The 16,066-nt window shown below is 44.7% G+C and overlaps 4 protein-coding genes across 5 annotated transcripts; 2 read left to right on the top strand and 2 right to left on the bottom strand.

Moving 5' to 3' along the window:
- Nucleotides 1-40: 40 nt before the first annotated feature.
- Nucleotides 41-4,442, top strand: LOC130533202 (transmembrane protein 200C). Its single transcript, XM_057046450.1, has 2 exons — nt 41-925; nt 1,426-4,442. Exon 2 carries the CDS (start codon nt 1,440-1,442, stop codon nt 2,235-2,237), a length of 798 nt encoding a protein of 265 aa, XP_056902430.1. The 5' UTR covers nt 41-925; nt 1,426-1,439; the 3' UTR covers nt 2,238-4,442.
- Nucleotides 4,443-4,509: 67 nt separating this feature from the next.
- On the top strand, nt 4,510-6,677 carry LOC130533204 (protein Bouncer-like). Its single transcript, XM_057046456.1, has 3 exons — nt 4,510-4,726; nt 5,923-6,090; nt 6,183-6,677. The coding sequence occupies exons 1-3, from the start codon at nt 4,672-4,674 to the stop codon at nt 6,404-6,406; spliced, it is 447 nt and encodes a 148-aa protein (XP_056902436.1). The 5' UTR covers nt 4,510-4,671; the 3' UTR covers nt 6,407-6,677.
- msh5 (mutS homolog 5) lies at nt 6,612-13,195 on the bottom strand. Its single transcript, XM_057046442.1, is given in 26 exon segments — nt 6,612-6,830; nt 6,898-6,971; nt 7,043-7,180; nt 7,388-7,534; nt 8,361-8,435; nt 8,681-8,830; nt 8,990-9,116; nt 9,288-9,406; nt 9,519-9,586; nt 9,663-9,750; nt 9,832-9,912; nt 10,003-10,112; nt 10,205-10,277; nt 10,367-10,495; nt 10,575-10,637; nt 10,719-10,857; nt 11,131-11,176; nt 11,265-11,347; nt 11,618-11,653; nt 11,952-12,061; nt 12,158-12,279; nt 12,367-12,420; nt 12,636-12,716; nt 12,847-12,879; nt 12,882-12,969; nt 13,054-13,195. Coding segments are annotated over 26 exon segments (2,445 nt in total). The 5' UTR covers nt 13,144-13,195; the 3' UTR covers nt 6,612-6,709.
- Nucleotides 13,196-13,337: 142 nt separating this feature from the next.
- Nucleotides 13,338-16,049, bottom strand: si:ch1073-228j22.2 (SPRY domain-containing SOCS box protein 2). Of its 2 annotated transcripts, none has more exons than XM_057046449.1 (3): nt 15,500-16,049; nt 14,416-15,182; nt 13,338-14,342 (listed from the first exon to the last, which is right to left on the bottom strand). In XM_057046449.1, the coding sequence occupies exons 2-3, from the start codon at nt 15,146-15,148 to the stop codon at nt 14,209-14,211; spliced, it is 867 nt and encodes a 288-aa protein (XP_056902429.1). In that variant the 5' UTR covers nt 15,149-15,182; nt 15,500-16,049; the 3' UTR covers nt 13,338-14,208. The 2 variants fall into 2 exon arrangements, with proteins under 2 accessions (XP_056902429.1, XP_056902428.1); XM_057046448.1 differs by having other exon boundaries at nt 15,607-16,049.
- Nucleotides 16,050-16,066: the final 17 nt, after the last annotated feature.

The raw sequence follows: 16,066 nt of genomic DNA, 5'->3' as shown, positions 1-16,066 counted from the left end.
ATCCTAGTTTACAGGATTCACTCTGAACTAATTATTTGACAGGACATATTTGTCTTAATGCAACAGAGCAAAGGAGTGTTTGGATCATTTTCTTGATGACCATCTAGCACTTAAGATAATGTATGTTATTGAATAATATTTATCATAAGCGACTACATTTCCCATAAGGCAACGTTGCCGCTGATGATTTCCCCAGAGATTGAAATGTGCCATTCTAGCAGAACGTCATGTTGAGATTGGGCAACAAATGTCCAATAAATCCCACCCCTTCCCTTTTCTTTCTTTTTTTGGATTTATCCGTTTTGTATGCTCTACAGTCCACCCACGCCAGATTATTCGGTTTGGTTTTTTCCCCCCAGACCTTAATCTGCATCTTTTCACGCATAGACGCTTAACTAAGACTGAAGTTCAATTTCACAAACCAAAAAAACAAAACAAAAAACAAATCGCTTGGAGAATTTAAAGTGGGGCAATAACATCAAAATCCAAATGCAGCTCCGGACCGCTCATACAACATAGTTCAAACCCAGTAGGATGATTTTGAATCACTAAGAATAACCGGGCTCGCCGTGGGACTGGTCTGGACCCGCCGCACACATTCCCACGACCCCTCCTCTACATGCAGGACACAAATCAAAACAGAGGCTGCGATCGGCGCACAAGCAGAGAGGAGACACCGAGAGGAGGCAGCCGCTTTGCACCACTTTGAGTTCCACTGTTATATAGTAGGAAGCCCCCGGGCTGCGCAGCACCAGAGTACAGCCGGAGATGGAAACGTGCTCATTTGGCGAAGATTTAGACGGAAGGCGGCGTTTAGCCGCGATTTAAAGTAGTGGAACAGAAGAAGAGGAATAGCCCGAGTCGTTTTTCCTTTTGGATAATGCCGAGGAGCCAGTTTCTGCTCCGGATTCACGTCCAAAACGAGGTAAGTGAACGTCTCATCCCGCGCGTTAAAGTGACCCGTTAGTTAACTGCAACGGAGTCAGCAACAGGAATGAAAGGAATCAAACGTGCGTGCGGGAAAGGCACTTGAAAGGCTTTTTCATCCGCGCTCGTGTCCTGTTGAATCACCCGTTGTGCTCATTTGCCCCGCGGGGGGAACTGCAGTGGATCACGCGTGCCGCTGGAGCGAGCGCCGCGCTAATGTGGCTCTATTTTCTTAAGTGCAGGGAGAGGAATCAAAGGGTCGTTTTAACTCGCACGATGATGAATGTTTCAGTTCCAGTTGAGCGGGGGTTCAGAGAGCCTGCTGCTGCAGAGTCTTTGGCTGCACCAGAGTTGGCATCTCATTAAATCAGCCACATGTCTTATTAAAGGCGAGATTTCCTGTTGAGTGTAGCGCACGTTCACACATCCTCCCCCCCTTCATCCCGCTGCTCCCTCCTGATTCTCTCCAGTCCTCATTTCTGCTCTATCCCTCCTCAGTCTGAAACCAGAGGATGACTGCGACCAGTCCCGTGTGCAACCCGGCTTCCTCCCACTCGTCCCAGTCGTCGCCCGTTTGTCTCCCAGCATGCCGCAGACACCTGAGGAAAAGCAACCCCCTCCGGACCAAGTTGCACCTGCGCTCCGCCCCGGGGGTCTGGCTGCTGCTGGGGGTCGTGGTGGTTTTGGTGGGGATGGGTGTTGCGGTGGCGGGCTACGTGTCTGCCGTGCCGAAGCCCGCGGGGGGGCGAGGCAGCACCCACACCGAGAGGATGAAATTGGCCGGGCCCGTGATCATGGGAGTGGGTTTGTTCATCTTCATCTGTGCCGCCACGCTGCTGTACGAGAACCGGGACCTTGAAGTCCTCAGACTGGAGACCCCTGATGACCTGGAGGATCTGAAGGGGGGGAGCGGCTGGGAGGATTCCCTGGCCAGCTTCTCCTGTCAGGAGAGGTGGGAGTGTAGAGATGGGGAACAAGAGTGCTGGGCCACTCCGGCCCACGCGCTCCCGCTCTCAAACCAGAACTGCGCTCCTCCTCTTCCTCCGCCCCACGGGAACGCGTACAACATCAGCAACAGACCGCCGTCGCCCTCTCCGTCCACTGTAGGAGGCAGGGGAGGAGAGGACGAGGAGGACGAAGGCCGATCCACCCTGCTGGCTCGAGTTCTGCACCACCAGGAGCCAAATCCTCACCCTCCCTCCCCCTGCTCCTCCATCTCTCGCTCCTCCGTCTACTCGGATTCCTGCAACTCCAGCGACGCCAACTTCAACACGCGGACAGGCTCGGCTCCGCCGCCGCCGCAACACTGAGCCGTGTCCCCCCCCCCCCCCCCCGTCTCATGAAATATGCATGACGAGGTGAACTCGAACATGCCACACGCACGCCCTGAAGGGCCCGCGATCCTCACTAAACGGATGAAGGGCGCGCTCGTAGGTTTCGGAGCCTCTGATTGGTGCAGTGAGTCACTGTCTGTGAAGAGCGTGCTCGTCCTGCATCGTGCTCTGACTCACGGGGCTGTTGTGTTTGATGACAGCCCGAACCGAGCTCCCCGTCTCCCAGCTCGCCCCCTGCCCAAATCTCCAAAAGCGGCCGTTTGTTTGACCATATTAGGTGGTGAGCGGGATTGCTGAAAACTTCTCGGGGTGCCATGACGCGCTCCCGGACGCAGGCACGTCCTGGTCTGGAGACAGAGGAGGCAGGAAAAGGTTTGGGTAAGAGGATGAACTGGATTAGTTGTCCAATGGCTCCTTATCTAATCTCGCTCATGCTATAATCTGCTCGTTATCTGAGGAAATTTTGTGTCTGCATACACAAAAGTGGTAACTAAGGCCGCGCCGCGCTCACCCGACACCTACAAGCGCGCTATAAATACCAGCTGTTGCTCCGCGTACACATAAACGTGGATAATATTTATAAATCAAGTAAACACGCCGCTCGGACGACTCAAGTATGATGAGGTAACATCTTGAAAACTTCCAAACACACGGTGGCTACAAAGTAAAGAGCAGTGACTTTTAAACACGCGGTGATGCTGTTATGAGCTATTCCTGACGCAGCCTGAGAAAAACGAAGCGTCGCTCTCCCGCTATCCCGACCTTTCATCTTCTCACTTCATCATGCGGTTCCTACGCAAAATATTCCACCCTCCGCAGCAGCTCCTGTACAAGAGCCAAAAACAGGCCAAAAAACAATGCTGAGTGAGATGTTATCGGCTCTAATTAAGCTGGTTTGAGCGGGCAGCGATTTAGGATTTTAATTATTTAACTCCAGCATCTAATTACGCAGGGGATCAGTCGGGGGGGGAGTTTTATAGGTGCTTCAGGACTGCAGAGTATTTCCTTGTTGTTGGGCCCATGCTGGGATCCTGCCGTCCAGATGAAGACGGAGCATTTCAGCCCTTTTTCCAAACTTTACTTCCCCAAAAGCTCGACGATTAGTTCCGCCGTTCTGTTTCAAGATGCTGGATTTATCTCTCAGTAGCAATGACGAGCTGGGGAGAGACGTGTGAATTTTGCAGCAAGCTGCAAGCAGCCTCCTTCACACCCATGGCTCAGAAACAACAGCAGCTCTCCACGTTCTCTCACATGCAAGAGTCCATGTCGGCATGAGCAGCTCTAATGTGTTTACATTTAGAACGGGAGGATTTTTCAAATTTACAGTCAAATGGTGGTTTTGCTTCCAGGCAGTGACGGGAATGTTAGTTACCACTCGGCGTCGTGAAGCTGTGAGGCACAACAATGCTGCACGGGGGTATTTTAATCTTTGAGCGGTGATATTTGAGGCTCTGGATGAGTGTTTTTGTACTGGATCCACTCTTTACATTAAGGTACTTCACCAGTTGTGACCAATGGGACTGAACGTGAGAGAAATGTCATTACACACATGTAAATTAGATGATGAACTCTGCAAAAGGTTATTATTGCTGTAAGAAATGACGGCGACTAATATTTAAGTGATTGTTTTTATCCCTAAATGTCTTTAAATGTGACCAGAGCAACTTCTAAATTTGACATCAGCACTGCAGCATCACAAAAACACCAGCAACGCTCGGGGTTTCTCATTTGCACTTGTGTGTGTGTGTGCAACATGAGTGTTACATAATTCACCAAGATGGGTTTTTGCTGAAAACAGAACTGTTTTTTTTGTTGTCTGAGTGATGACCGTGTGTGTGTGTGTGTGTGTGGATACATATCTGAGCAGACATACAGGATATAAGCTGCTTAACCGTGTGCTGACTCAGGACGCATGAAATCTCTGTACCTTAAGGAAGAGAAGAGCTATGATCAACATATTTTGCTACAAAAGAACTGAGGGACTGAGGATGGACTCTTTTAGACTTCAACCTTTAAAATAAGACGCATCGGCCAGGCAGAGGCAGCATTTCCACCTTCGTCTGCATCTCCAACACGGCGTTCTTTCAAAGCAAACTGAAGAGCAGCTATCTGAGGATTTAAAAATACCATTGATGCTGTATCTGTCAAAAAAAGCTAATAAACCAAACATTTTAAACATCCCGAGGTCCTCCTGGCTGCTCCGTATTCTTCTACTCTACGCAGGCGTCGCCATTCTTGTGTGCGGTGCTGCAAACTGCAACCCCTACATTCACTTCACCGTTGGCTCACTGGCAGCTTTTCAGTAGTTAGGGGATGGAACAAACAGCAGGTCAACTAAAGACTAATCCAATTTCAACCTTCTGGGCTCCACAACAGTCCTCATGGTGCAGTCAGTGGTGGAGGTATCAGGATGAAAGGTCTGATATTCTGTGTTTTTGCCATCGTGGTGCTCATGCCTGCCCAAGGTAAGACCACATTTGATTATTACTGATGTGGAGAAAACAATAATATGACTAGAACTGATTGAGCAGCAACATCTACCTTTGCCTGCACTGCTGGGCCACCGTTTAAAAAGGTTGAATGTGCTGCGCGATCCACATGGAGATGCATAATATACAGTAATGAATACATTTAATTCACTGTTTAGTGTATAACAGATCGGGGAATCACACAAAGATGTGGCTTGATGCTATTGCCGCTTTAAAATTGAAATGAGTTGAATTTGGCCATATTGTTAAATATAAAGATTACACTGGATGAAACCTCAGTACACAATGAACAATCTTGTAAGAGCAGTAGTCAGGAGGACAATTGTATCCTATAGCTTTCCCTAATCAGTCTAAATTTAGAGAGCCTGTAGTCACCTGACACAAACATCCTCCTCACTACTCCTTTGTCTTCACCCGAGATAACATTGTGTAAGGAGATGAGAGATTGGATAAGGAAGGTGAAGTCCACTTATCCCATAGCCGGAAGATTTAAGTCCTGGAGCCAAGTGTGTGGCAGGACCGAGGCCAGCACGTGTGCTCTTCGAGTCAATTTCAAGGATAAATCTCAGACAGAGATGCTGATACAGCCGAAACCGGCATGATTCCATACATTTGGAAAGGCCATCACTTTAGATAAAACGTCCAAGTTATTACGAGACCAAATTGAAGACTTGAAAGGAATCAGACATAAAATATTCAACAAAGCCGCGACCCTTAGAGATTTTTTAGTGCACATTCTGCCAATAAGTCACTCATGTTAATGAAGAGGCCTATTTGCATTGATGTGTAGCAATAATTGTACTCCTCTGAAAGATTAGAGGATCTGGGTGTGTCCCGCTCTGGGACCGTGGTCCTGCAGCCAGCTCTTTCAATTAATTCCAGTACCTGTTTGGTGAAAGACTCGGAAAGAAAGGCTTGGTGTACATCTTGAATAACAATGACTCAAAGAAACCGTTTCCAGACTGCAGCAGAATAAACAATTATATTTCTAGGACTCTTGAGCGCTCAGCAGCATGTGGGTCATCACAGCGGTTTAAAATCCTTCTGCCAAATATCTACCCACCAAGAACCCGAACAATCCCTTTAATCCCTTCGATGCTCAATCAGCCTTGTTAATAAAACTCAATAGTCACTACACACGTGTCTTATTTTGTTGGGGTTTCTCGGCTCAGGTGAGGAAGACGAAAAACCAGAACACCTCATGGACTCACTAGGACGTGAAGACAAAAACGACTTTATGAAGTGTTTCCAATGTGACCTGGGCTTTTGGGACGTCTGCTATACCACCAAGACCATTTGCAGTCTCGAGGAACGCTGCTTCACAGGCCGGGGGAAGGCAGGTGTGACGAAGGGGATGTTTTTCTGTTAGCAATCTGACTTTACTGCCTTTCACATAAAGCTTGAACAGCACCAAATGGCCGTGTCTTCGCAGGTGATCTGGACATCAAGACTTTGGGCTGTGTGAAAGCAGAGGAGTGTGGTGTGGAGACCACGGTGCAGCTCTTCGCGAACAAAACCATATTTGTCATTACCAAACACTGCTGCGATACTCCCTTCTGCAACTCAGCGCACAAACTTCTAAAAAGCACATTTTTCTATCCAGCTGTGGCTTTTTTGGCCACCTGGCACATCACTGAAGCCTCGGCGTCAAGCTAATAAACATTTAACAGTTATTTATATTACCAAAAAACAGTGTGAAGTGATGCGTAACACTTGAAAACATGTCAGTGGTTTTACAGACTTTTTGTACCATTAGTAATGAAATTGGTAATGTTATTTACATTAGAAAAGTTGTAATCCAAACAGTGAGTGTAAAGAAGGGCTGCTACAACATATGCAGCACAAAAAGTCAAACACAACGTTTAGCATGCACGTAGATGAATGAGTTCTGTTTGTAATGAAAACATTAAAGAGACTGAACAAACCACAGGGCTGTCAAAATGTGCCGTCCATGAAGGTTTAAGTGTGATTCAGCAGCTCGCCGGCAGAGGGCAGAAGCTCCTCCTTCAGAAAGCGCTGAAGGTCTAAATCTTTGTCATCCAGGTCAAGACGGAGGAACTTCTCCACCACAAACCTGCATCTGCCGGTCACAGATGGTTACTTGTTAGGCTTCTCCCCCTTTCACTCCCCCCTTTTCTCTAACAAACCTGTTTGCCTGCTCATCTGTAGATGCCGTATCAATTCGTTTGATAGGCTTCCCGGTGCGGTGGAGTTCAGACACCTGCCCAAGCACAGACACACTCAGTCTATGTGTACATGCATCTGTGGTGCTGTGTGTTTGCACATTTTTACCTCCACTCCTCTCTGCACAAGGCTCGGCGGCAGGCCCGCCAGTGTAGCGATGTTGGCAGCGTAGCTTGACTGGCAGATGCCTTCCTTCAGCTGGTAAAGAAATACCAACTCATCGCCATCTACTGCTGTCTCCAGGGTCTGGACTCACACACAAATAAAGCCCCACGCACACGCACAATTTTAATGAGGTAGAATAAAATGTGAGGCCTAACTACTCAGTCATGTAAAACTTGTGCGGCTGTTTTTTTTCACAGCGCATTAGGTTGCCATCATAAAATGTTAATGATCATTCACAAAATGCTCCAGGCTATGGTTGTGTAAGCTCGGCTGAGTAGCTCTCAGTACCAGCAGTGACAGAAAACCAGAGGAGGGTAACAGGCCCAGTTGCAGCAAACTGTGGAAGTTGGTTGCAATCAGCACATGAGGTACATCCACCGCCGCTTTTTTCAGCCAATGCGAAATCGATGCTGCGAGCAGCGACAATCCATCCACCTAAAAGAAAACATAACACAAAACCTACAGCTATGAAAAAACATAAGAGTTCACATAAAGGTGCGCCGCTGCCAGCATGATGAATACATTCACGGACCTTTAGCGCAGCATCTGGTCTCTGTCAACTCTGGAGGGAAATACCTGGCTAAATAATTCAATATGTTGACCAGCTAGTCACAGTTAAGACTGCTGTTGTTTGGAGATGAATACGTCCTGCTTGCTGCTGAGAGTGAAGCAACCAATACTGGCAAAGTTAGAGACCAGACAGCTACTTGGGTTTGATATTTCCACTGCCACTTTCACATAATAACTGATTTGTCTCTCTATAGTCCTTTCACTATAGACTGTGGTGATTTTCTTTTATTGTCTTGGTCTGTAGTTTCAACACCAGGATTTCTTCTAAATAAAATTGGGTCCCGTCAGTCCCTCTCCAGAGTAAGCTGGCTGACAGTGATGGAGGACAGAGACCATAAGGATACTCAGAGCACTCTGAGAGTCTATAAATGTACAGAATGATATGTGCTACATCTACAGATACCTGCACTGGAAGGTAAATTAAAAAGCTGCTGAGAGCCAGCATGCTTTATGACTTTGCTTTTTTAAACTTTTGATTCCTTTGTAGATGGTGCAAATCTGCTGCACCAAACAGCTTCTCTTGGTTAGTCGGGGGATGGATGGCATGTTGGGCAGAGGATCTTTCTCGTGCCGTGGCTCCAAATTAGATTATTTTGGCTGGGATTCGTTTCTGATGCCTCGTATCAGCGGAACTCTATCCTTGTTCTTTGTATATTTGCATTTAATTCACAAAGCTGGAATGAGTTCTTACTGTGTTTGTTCCTTTTCCAAATTCATCGATCAGAACTAATGAGTTGCCTGTGCTGCTGTTGAGAGCTTGGGCCATCTGGAGAGAGACACACGCGATGGTTTATTACACACTGCTGCTTTATTTTGGTGTGAGTTTATGTTTGGCTGTAGGCAGCGGATGATTTATAAAATGTCTTAACAGGTGGAGAGAGTGGGAGAAAACCTGGAGGGCACTTGGTGCTGGAGGTTTTCCTTTATTTCCACACCCACACTCTCTGACAGATATAAACACAATGAAGGCAAATGTGTGTGCGTGTGTGTGTCGGGTGGGGGCACCAGCACCTGGTTAAGGTCTATCATAAATGTGCTGAGGCCCACCGACACGGACTCTCTGCTCTGCATGCGTGTGTAAATTCCGTCCACCAGTCCAACCTCTGCCTCCTTTGCGGGCACATCTGAACCAATCAGAGCCATGAACACGATCAGACCGACCTGGAAATGCCCAATCAGAAACCAGTCTCCAGGTTACCATTATATGGTTTAAATATTTCAGATCACAGACGGGAAGTCACTGAATAAAATAAGCAGTTTCTGTATAATTGATTAAAATCTGGACTAACTGTCGAGACAACGTTTTTCTGACAATCTCACCTGTTTCAGGTAGATGCTTTTGCCAGAGGAGTTTGGGCCAGTGATGACTTTGACTCTGCCCTGGGAATCTAAGCTCCGAAAGGAATTGGGCACAAACACTGGGGAGCACAGCTCTAACAGAGGATGTCTGACAAAAAAAAAAAAATCACGCTGTCTATGGCTTATAAATAAATGTAAATAATGTGTAAGAACTATGCTCTGTGCTATTTTTTGTTAGAATTGCGCCTTACACTGTATCACGACATGATTGATACCCATGTTTAAGAATAACTGGGATCCCTGGAGCAAGACCGCCTACCTGGCCTCCATCACTGTAATCCTCTTGTGATTGGTTAGTTTCGGTGAGGTGTAGCCATACTCCTGGGAGGCACTACTCATTGCCATCAGACAGTCCAGCTCAGCAATGAGATCCAGAACCTTCACATCAGAAGCAATTAACACAATGACTCTTCGAGATGTTGTGAAATGCCTCAGGAACAATGGTTATTGGTGTTTTACAGTGAGCTCTGAAGCATAAATTTAAGCACACCTTGTAGAGAGAGGCACTCCTCCCGAGGATTGAGTTCTGCAGCTGTGTCATTACTGCAGTCTCCATGTCTGTGAAAGACACATTGCAGAGATATACTGTTTATAGTTAACAGTGTTTACCAGGCAAATAAGACATGTATCCCACCTCTGATGTCACAGTGCAAGTCCCCCAGAAGGCTGTCTAGCTCTTTGGTTCTCTGGCTGCGGTAGTGCAGTCTGTCCTCTGACAGAAACTGGGCGGGGCGACATGAAGCAACGCTGAGTTCGACAGCATGTCGGCAAACATAAAAAAAATATGATGATGTATCACAAACCATAAAATCCAGCCCCTGGATCTCAAAATCCTCTTTTTCTACCATGCTGGGAAGGCGAGGGAGAGAGAGAAGAAATCCAATCTGCCGGAAAGAATTGGAGTTTGATATATGGGCAGAGATATGTGCGCTGGAGAAGAAGCGTTTTCACCAAATCAGATCTGAAACACAGACCAGAGGGATGTAGATGACACAGCACGAGGTGACACGAGTGTCCAGCTGCTCCAGTTCTCTCCTGGCAACATCTGTTAGGAAGTCGGACAACCCCATCATTTTCCTCTTCTCTGGTGGAGGAAGGAGAGTCATTGGGAGCGTAAACCTATCAATGACTCGACGGAGGCGAAGGTAATCACATCTGAGGATGGCCAGTACATACTTTCATCGATAGCAGGGTGCACATTCGCTCTGATGGTGAAACGGTTCTCAGCTATACTGGCTTCAAAATCCACCTTTAAGTTTAAAATTAGGGACAAATAAAAAATATATATATCGGCTTGGATACGTTTCACATTTGCAACTGAGAATTAATGGGTGGTACAATTCGATTGATGAGGGAGGCGATGTAGTTGAGGTCATCTGAGAGGCCTTCACTGATATCACGGAACAGCTGAATGGACTGCGGAAGGTTTCGTACTTTGTCCCTGATACATACTGCACTGTAGACCGTCTATGAAAACACACAAACACAACATTCTGCAAACAGTCTGTCTCTCTCGCACACAATATGAAAATTCTGCAGCTCAGACCTTGTAAAGACTCTGCCAGTTGCTCACTCTGGTGTGAGAAAGAGACATCCTCCTCAGCAGCATCTAATATGCACAGTAACATGCACAGTTACACACAGCACACCAAAAACAGATGGCTAAGTGGAGCAATGCTTAGAGCCTGACTGGAATGTTGCTGATGTTGCGGAGCAGAGACTGCAAGGTGCTCAGTGCATCGGAGTTCTGCGGTGATGCAAAGAAACGTATAACTTCCTGTCTCCTGTGTAACACAGCAAGGTCCTGTGTGGGCCGTAGAAACCACTGGCTGAAATAAAAGTGGACGTCTGGTTTGTTTTTAACAACTGTACAAATAAACAGGAAACCCTTTTAATTTCTAAGAATAAATGTGTGAATACATAAAATCGACAGGAGCTCCTTCACCACATGTAGGTTGATACTATTGATGATGACATACAGAATCTCTCTGTTTTGGCCACAGTGAAAACAACATATTGTCCTAGTTTCTTTTTAAAATCCAATATTTTCTTCCAAAGTACAGTTTCTTTTTTTGTGTACTCAAACACGTAGAAGTCCTCACCGCAGCAGTCTAGAGCCAAACTTGCATTTGCAGCGGTTCAATATCCCTGCAACAAACAAGGGAGAATGTTTCCACTGACACCAGCACTTTTGCCAGAATGATGTCTTCAACTGAAAAAACAGCAAGCAACACACCATAAAGACTCAGTCCTTCCTTTTCACCTGAATGCAGCTTGTACACTGATGGGTGAAGTTCTGATTTAAATATCTGCAGCACACTGGAATAAAAACAATATTCAGTTTCAGTTGTGATGCTAAATTTGCACTGAGATGCTGTTGATTGCGTACTTTCATTTATTCTATTTACTATGTAATTGGTTGTTTTTTTTACTAATTCTGGATGTATGAGTGGTATGTGCTGAACGTGTTGTCTGTGCAGAAAAACCCTCTACCCAAGACAAACTTTAAGATAAAAGGATTATTAAATGTTACTAAATTTAAGGCTGCACTTTGCTGTATATGTAAACTTTTAGTGATAAAACACTTACCTGTAAGTGTCATGGTCTATGCAGATGATACCTTTACTATTTTGGTGAAAATGTACAAGTGATAAAGAGAACACTGTTAATTTGTAACACCTTATATTATGTAAATCAGATTTAGTTACTGGAAAAGCATGTACATAGCACTAAAACCTCAAAGGAGAAAGCTAATATGGATGTTATAAAATAGGAAAAAGCACAAATGCACATCATTGTTGCCTGTAAAGGCTAAAGAGAGACAAACAGTGGATCACATAATTTACTTTATGGTTGTCACTAGGATAAATTTGTTATTGCAGTCTCATGTATGTGTAGGAAGCTAAAGGAATATACATCTTACAGTGTGTAGGCATGGAACTGCAGAATGGGAACACCAACACTGCTGTCCTCTAGCTCCACTCCCACTCTCCTCCTGTCCAGACATTTCAGCAGAGCACCCACTGTCCTTAACTACACAACAAATACACACAGAATTGACATTTCATGATCACCTGCTACACATGGACTGGACTCGTGGATCTGAAAATATTTAAAGAGCTGGCTCACCATCAACGGTGAGTCAAAGGAGATGCAGGAGGAGAGGTAGGCCATTTTCTCCCTCTCAGAGATGGAGACAGGAAGGAAGGGCAGATGTGCAGAAAGTAACCTCTGCTTACTGACCTTCAGATCTCCAGTGTTAGGAAAATAAAATAAGCCATTGCAGAAACACATCCTGAATAAATAATAAACTGAATATTGTCAATGTGTTTGTTTACCAAAGTCAACATATGGATAAGTAACAATTTCAGGCTTGTAGTCTGGGTTTGAGCCTGGAAAGGAACAGAGATGCCAAAGCAGCATTTTCAGAGTGCTTTTTGTGAAGCAATGTCCCACAAAAGATAATCTTCATATAATTGCTCTTCCTCTCCTAATCACAGCAGACAGTATTTGACTCATAACTAATCTAATTCCATTCTTGTGACCAAATCATTGATAAAAAATCTCCCTAATCTGTTTCCCAAGACATGTTTTTTTTTCTCCTCACCGAGTTGTTGCAGGAAGCGAGTCATGCAATGCTCCTGCTTCGCACTGGTTATTATAACATGGGGATTCACCTCCTGTAGGACTAAACAGAAAAAAAACATCTTAAACCTTTTAGCTATACTACCACAAGTAATAAGTCAATTTAGTGCTGGACACAGAGCTGTTATTTGTGCCAAGAAGATGAGAAGCTGTCATAAGATGTGAAATTGTACCTCTGGCCAGCAGGTGGAGCTCGTGGTCGTCTGAGTGTCTAACATGTAGTGAAGAGACGAGTCCTTATTGTCATAGAAACAAAGGCCCAATCGTCCATGTTGGGACAATACACTCAATAAAACCTGAGATTAGATGGGTACATGAGTTTTAGTAGGCGTGGTGCCTCTATAATCTTTCATTACACGAGTGTGAGTGTGTTTACGTACCAAAGAGGACTCTTCCTCTTCATCAGTATCAATGCCCGTTATACCAAAAACACCCCTCGCACCGTTCGTTGATGATTCCTGAGCTGCCATGACGAGCTTAAGACATTGTTAACTTTTATAACCAAAAGGAAATAACCCCAGTTTTCAGCAGCGTAACGGACATTTTCTCTATATTGTCACTCACAAGCCCAGGATTAGCGTTTAGCAACATACGATGTTACATGGCGGTATAAACCACTCTTTAGCGCAGCTTTGTTATTATTTGATTATCAATAAATTGCACATTTGTGAAGGACAACTTTATTTACTCCACGAAATTTACCTGGATATTCTTTTTTGTCTTTTATGTTGTTAGTATTGTTAAATATAACTCAGAAGTTGATAATAAGGGGAACACCTTTTTTGCACGCGCCTTCTTCCGTTGTCAGGGCAACATTGTTAATAAAGTCTTGTTCAACAAAGTTTTGAAAAAAAATGACCCAAAACAGATAGATAGATAGATAGATAGATAGATAGATAGATAGATAGATAGATAGATAGATAGATAGATAGATAGATAAAAAGATTTATAAAAAATAGACTACTACATAAAAGCTGGACAAGAAATTCTTTGGATTTTAAATTACATTACAAAATATTCCAAAATATAAAACATACAAAGCGTACATAAGGTTTATTTAAAGTATTAATGAAACTGGGATTTCCTCAATAAATCATGTTACTTTTAAAATGTTTAGTTACATTTCTCAAATAAAGTGTAATGAATACAGAAATGAAATTAAAATTTTGTTTAATTGTCCTAAATATCTTGAAAATATATTTTGCCGTGACATTAGTAATTTTCTATTTGATTAAATTGAGAGAATCTACACCACACAACAATAACAACTTGTACTTACAGTGATCATGATTTATAACAATCGAAAAGAGTCAGAAATTTGCTCTAAATACATACAAAAGAAACATTTGTGTACTATATAACTGTGTAAAACATTGTTCCTTCACTTCCAAATATTTCTTCGGCACCTTTCAGAAAAATATTACTTACACAACCCAGTGAATCACTGACACGTCACTGCAATAAATAGAATAAATACAATGGCATATTCACATAAAAAGAATTCTTGTTCCAATTCCAATTGTGTGCAGGTCTTTTCATGTGTGAGTAGACAGGAGATAGTGCCTGAGAGGTTGGGGTAGGGGCAAATTGCAGATTTGATTGTGCCTTTGTTGCCCTAAGTGCTGTTGAATAGTGAGGGCGCATAAATCCATCAGGGCAGGAGGATCGCCTGCAGTGGAAAGAAAACAAAGTCAATTTATGTTTCAGTGATTCAAAGCCAATGTGTGTGAAAAGTCGCTTACGTCTGGCGCCGTTCAGGTAGCGCAGCCGTATGCTGGCCCCCCCTCTCACGCTGCTCACTGCGGGGAACAGATCCACTCCACCGGGGAGGTCTTTAAAAGCGACTCCCAGAAAGCTGCCGTCAACGCTGAAGCCGAGAGTTCCTGCGTCAGCATCCAGGACCAGCAGGATGCGCTCAGGTATGGGCAGCGGTGACTGTGCTGTCTTTGTGTTAGCCTTTAGCCCCAAATGCTGCGTATGATCAAACTTACACCTCCCTCGTCGCTCTGGGTAACGTCTGAGTCTCTCCCCTGCATGCCAGAGCTGGTTGGTTCTAAGTTCCCATCCCCAGGACTCTGAGTCTCCCCCTATAAGCACATTATATCCTGGGGCCTGCAGGGGGCAGTTCTGCCTTGAAATGCCTAACACAGCATGGCTCCCCCGGTGGTTTGGATTCCAAATCACCTCCCAGATATGAAGCCCAGTTTTCACCCCCGTCTCTGCCCTCACCCCATCGCTGCTCCACTCAACAGGTAAACGTGTGACTTCCTGTTTGCAGGGCGACAGCTGGAAGTTTGGGGAGTGGTGGACGGAGCTCCAGCGTGAGCATTTATCTCCTGGTGCAACTGGAGGGGCCTTGAGGGTGATGGCGAGGCGAGAGGACACTGGGACAGCCAGCAGAGGGAACTCCGATGAAGGGGTGGGAGGACTGGAATTTACCCTCTTACACAGCCAGACGGACAACGAGAGCCCCATTGGATCAAAGAGTTGCACTTTTAGTGTTTCAAATCTAGAGGAATAAACAGTAAACTGTGTTTAATACAATGAACCTATATTAAGGCAATAGTTAGTACTTTAGCTACTAGTTTAATGGCTACTCAACTAGTACACAAAGTGGACTTTTATTAGAAATTGTTCCACATTCAAAGATAATATAAAACAATAACCTAAACACACAGATTAAGAGACTATTTTGATAAAAAACAAACAAACAAATAAATAAAACAGCAAAAACACAAAACTTTCCTTATCATATTTAGATGCGATTTAGAATTTAAAAAGACTGAGATTGTTCAAATGTGAACACATTTCTCCACTTCCACTTACCAGCAGTAATAAAATATGTATAAATTATGAGTTATTGGTCCAATGATTTAACCAAGATCAGCATATTTCAGGTAATTTAGGGAAAATGATCCGCTGCAGTCTCTCACCAGCTGTTAAACAGAATCCTTCCTGATTGTTCCGATCTCGCCCCGCATCTGCGTGTTTATACCAGGCTCTTATCACGCATTATGTGCGTCTGTCATTAACGTTACCGCCCCGGGGACGGTCCATCACTGCGGGATGACGCCACGCATAGCTGCGGTGACAAGGACGAAACACCTCCTGACTTCTCTGGAAAAATAAAGCCGAGAAACGTTTAGGAGTCAATATGGGGGAGAATAAAGAGGTGATGGTGGGGGGGTTGTTGTAATTCCATCAGACGTTTCTCCCAAGGGTTTCTTTCATCGCATTCTGTAGTGGACGTAAACAAAAATGGCAAAACACAAAAAGAGAATCAAACTCGGGCTTTTTATTAGCAAGAAGATGAAAATAAAATAGAAACCAAATCGGCTCATTTTTTCCAAGGTGCGCATGCGCGGTGAAGACTATGTAATCCCTGAACACGGT

Source organism: Takifugu flavidus, chromosome 10 (assembly GCF_003711565.1).
Source record: "Takifugu flavidus isolate HTHZ2018 chromosome 10, ASM371156v2, whole genome shotgun sequence".
Taxonomy (NCBI): Eukaryota; Metazoa; Chordata; class Actinopteri; order Tetraodontiformes; family Tetraodontidae; genus Takifugu; species Takifugu flavidus.
This window is presented reverse-complemented; position numbering and strand designations above follow the sequence as displayed.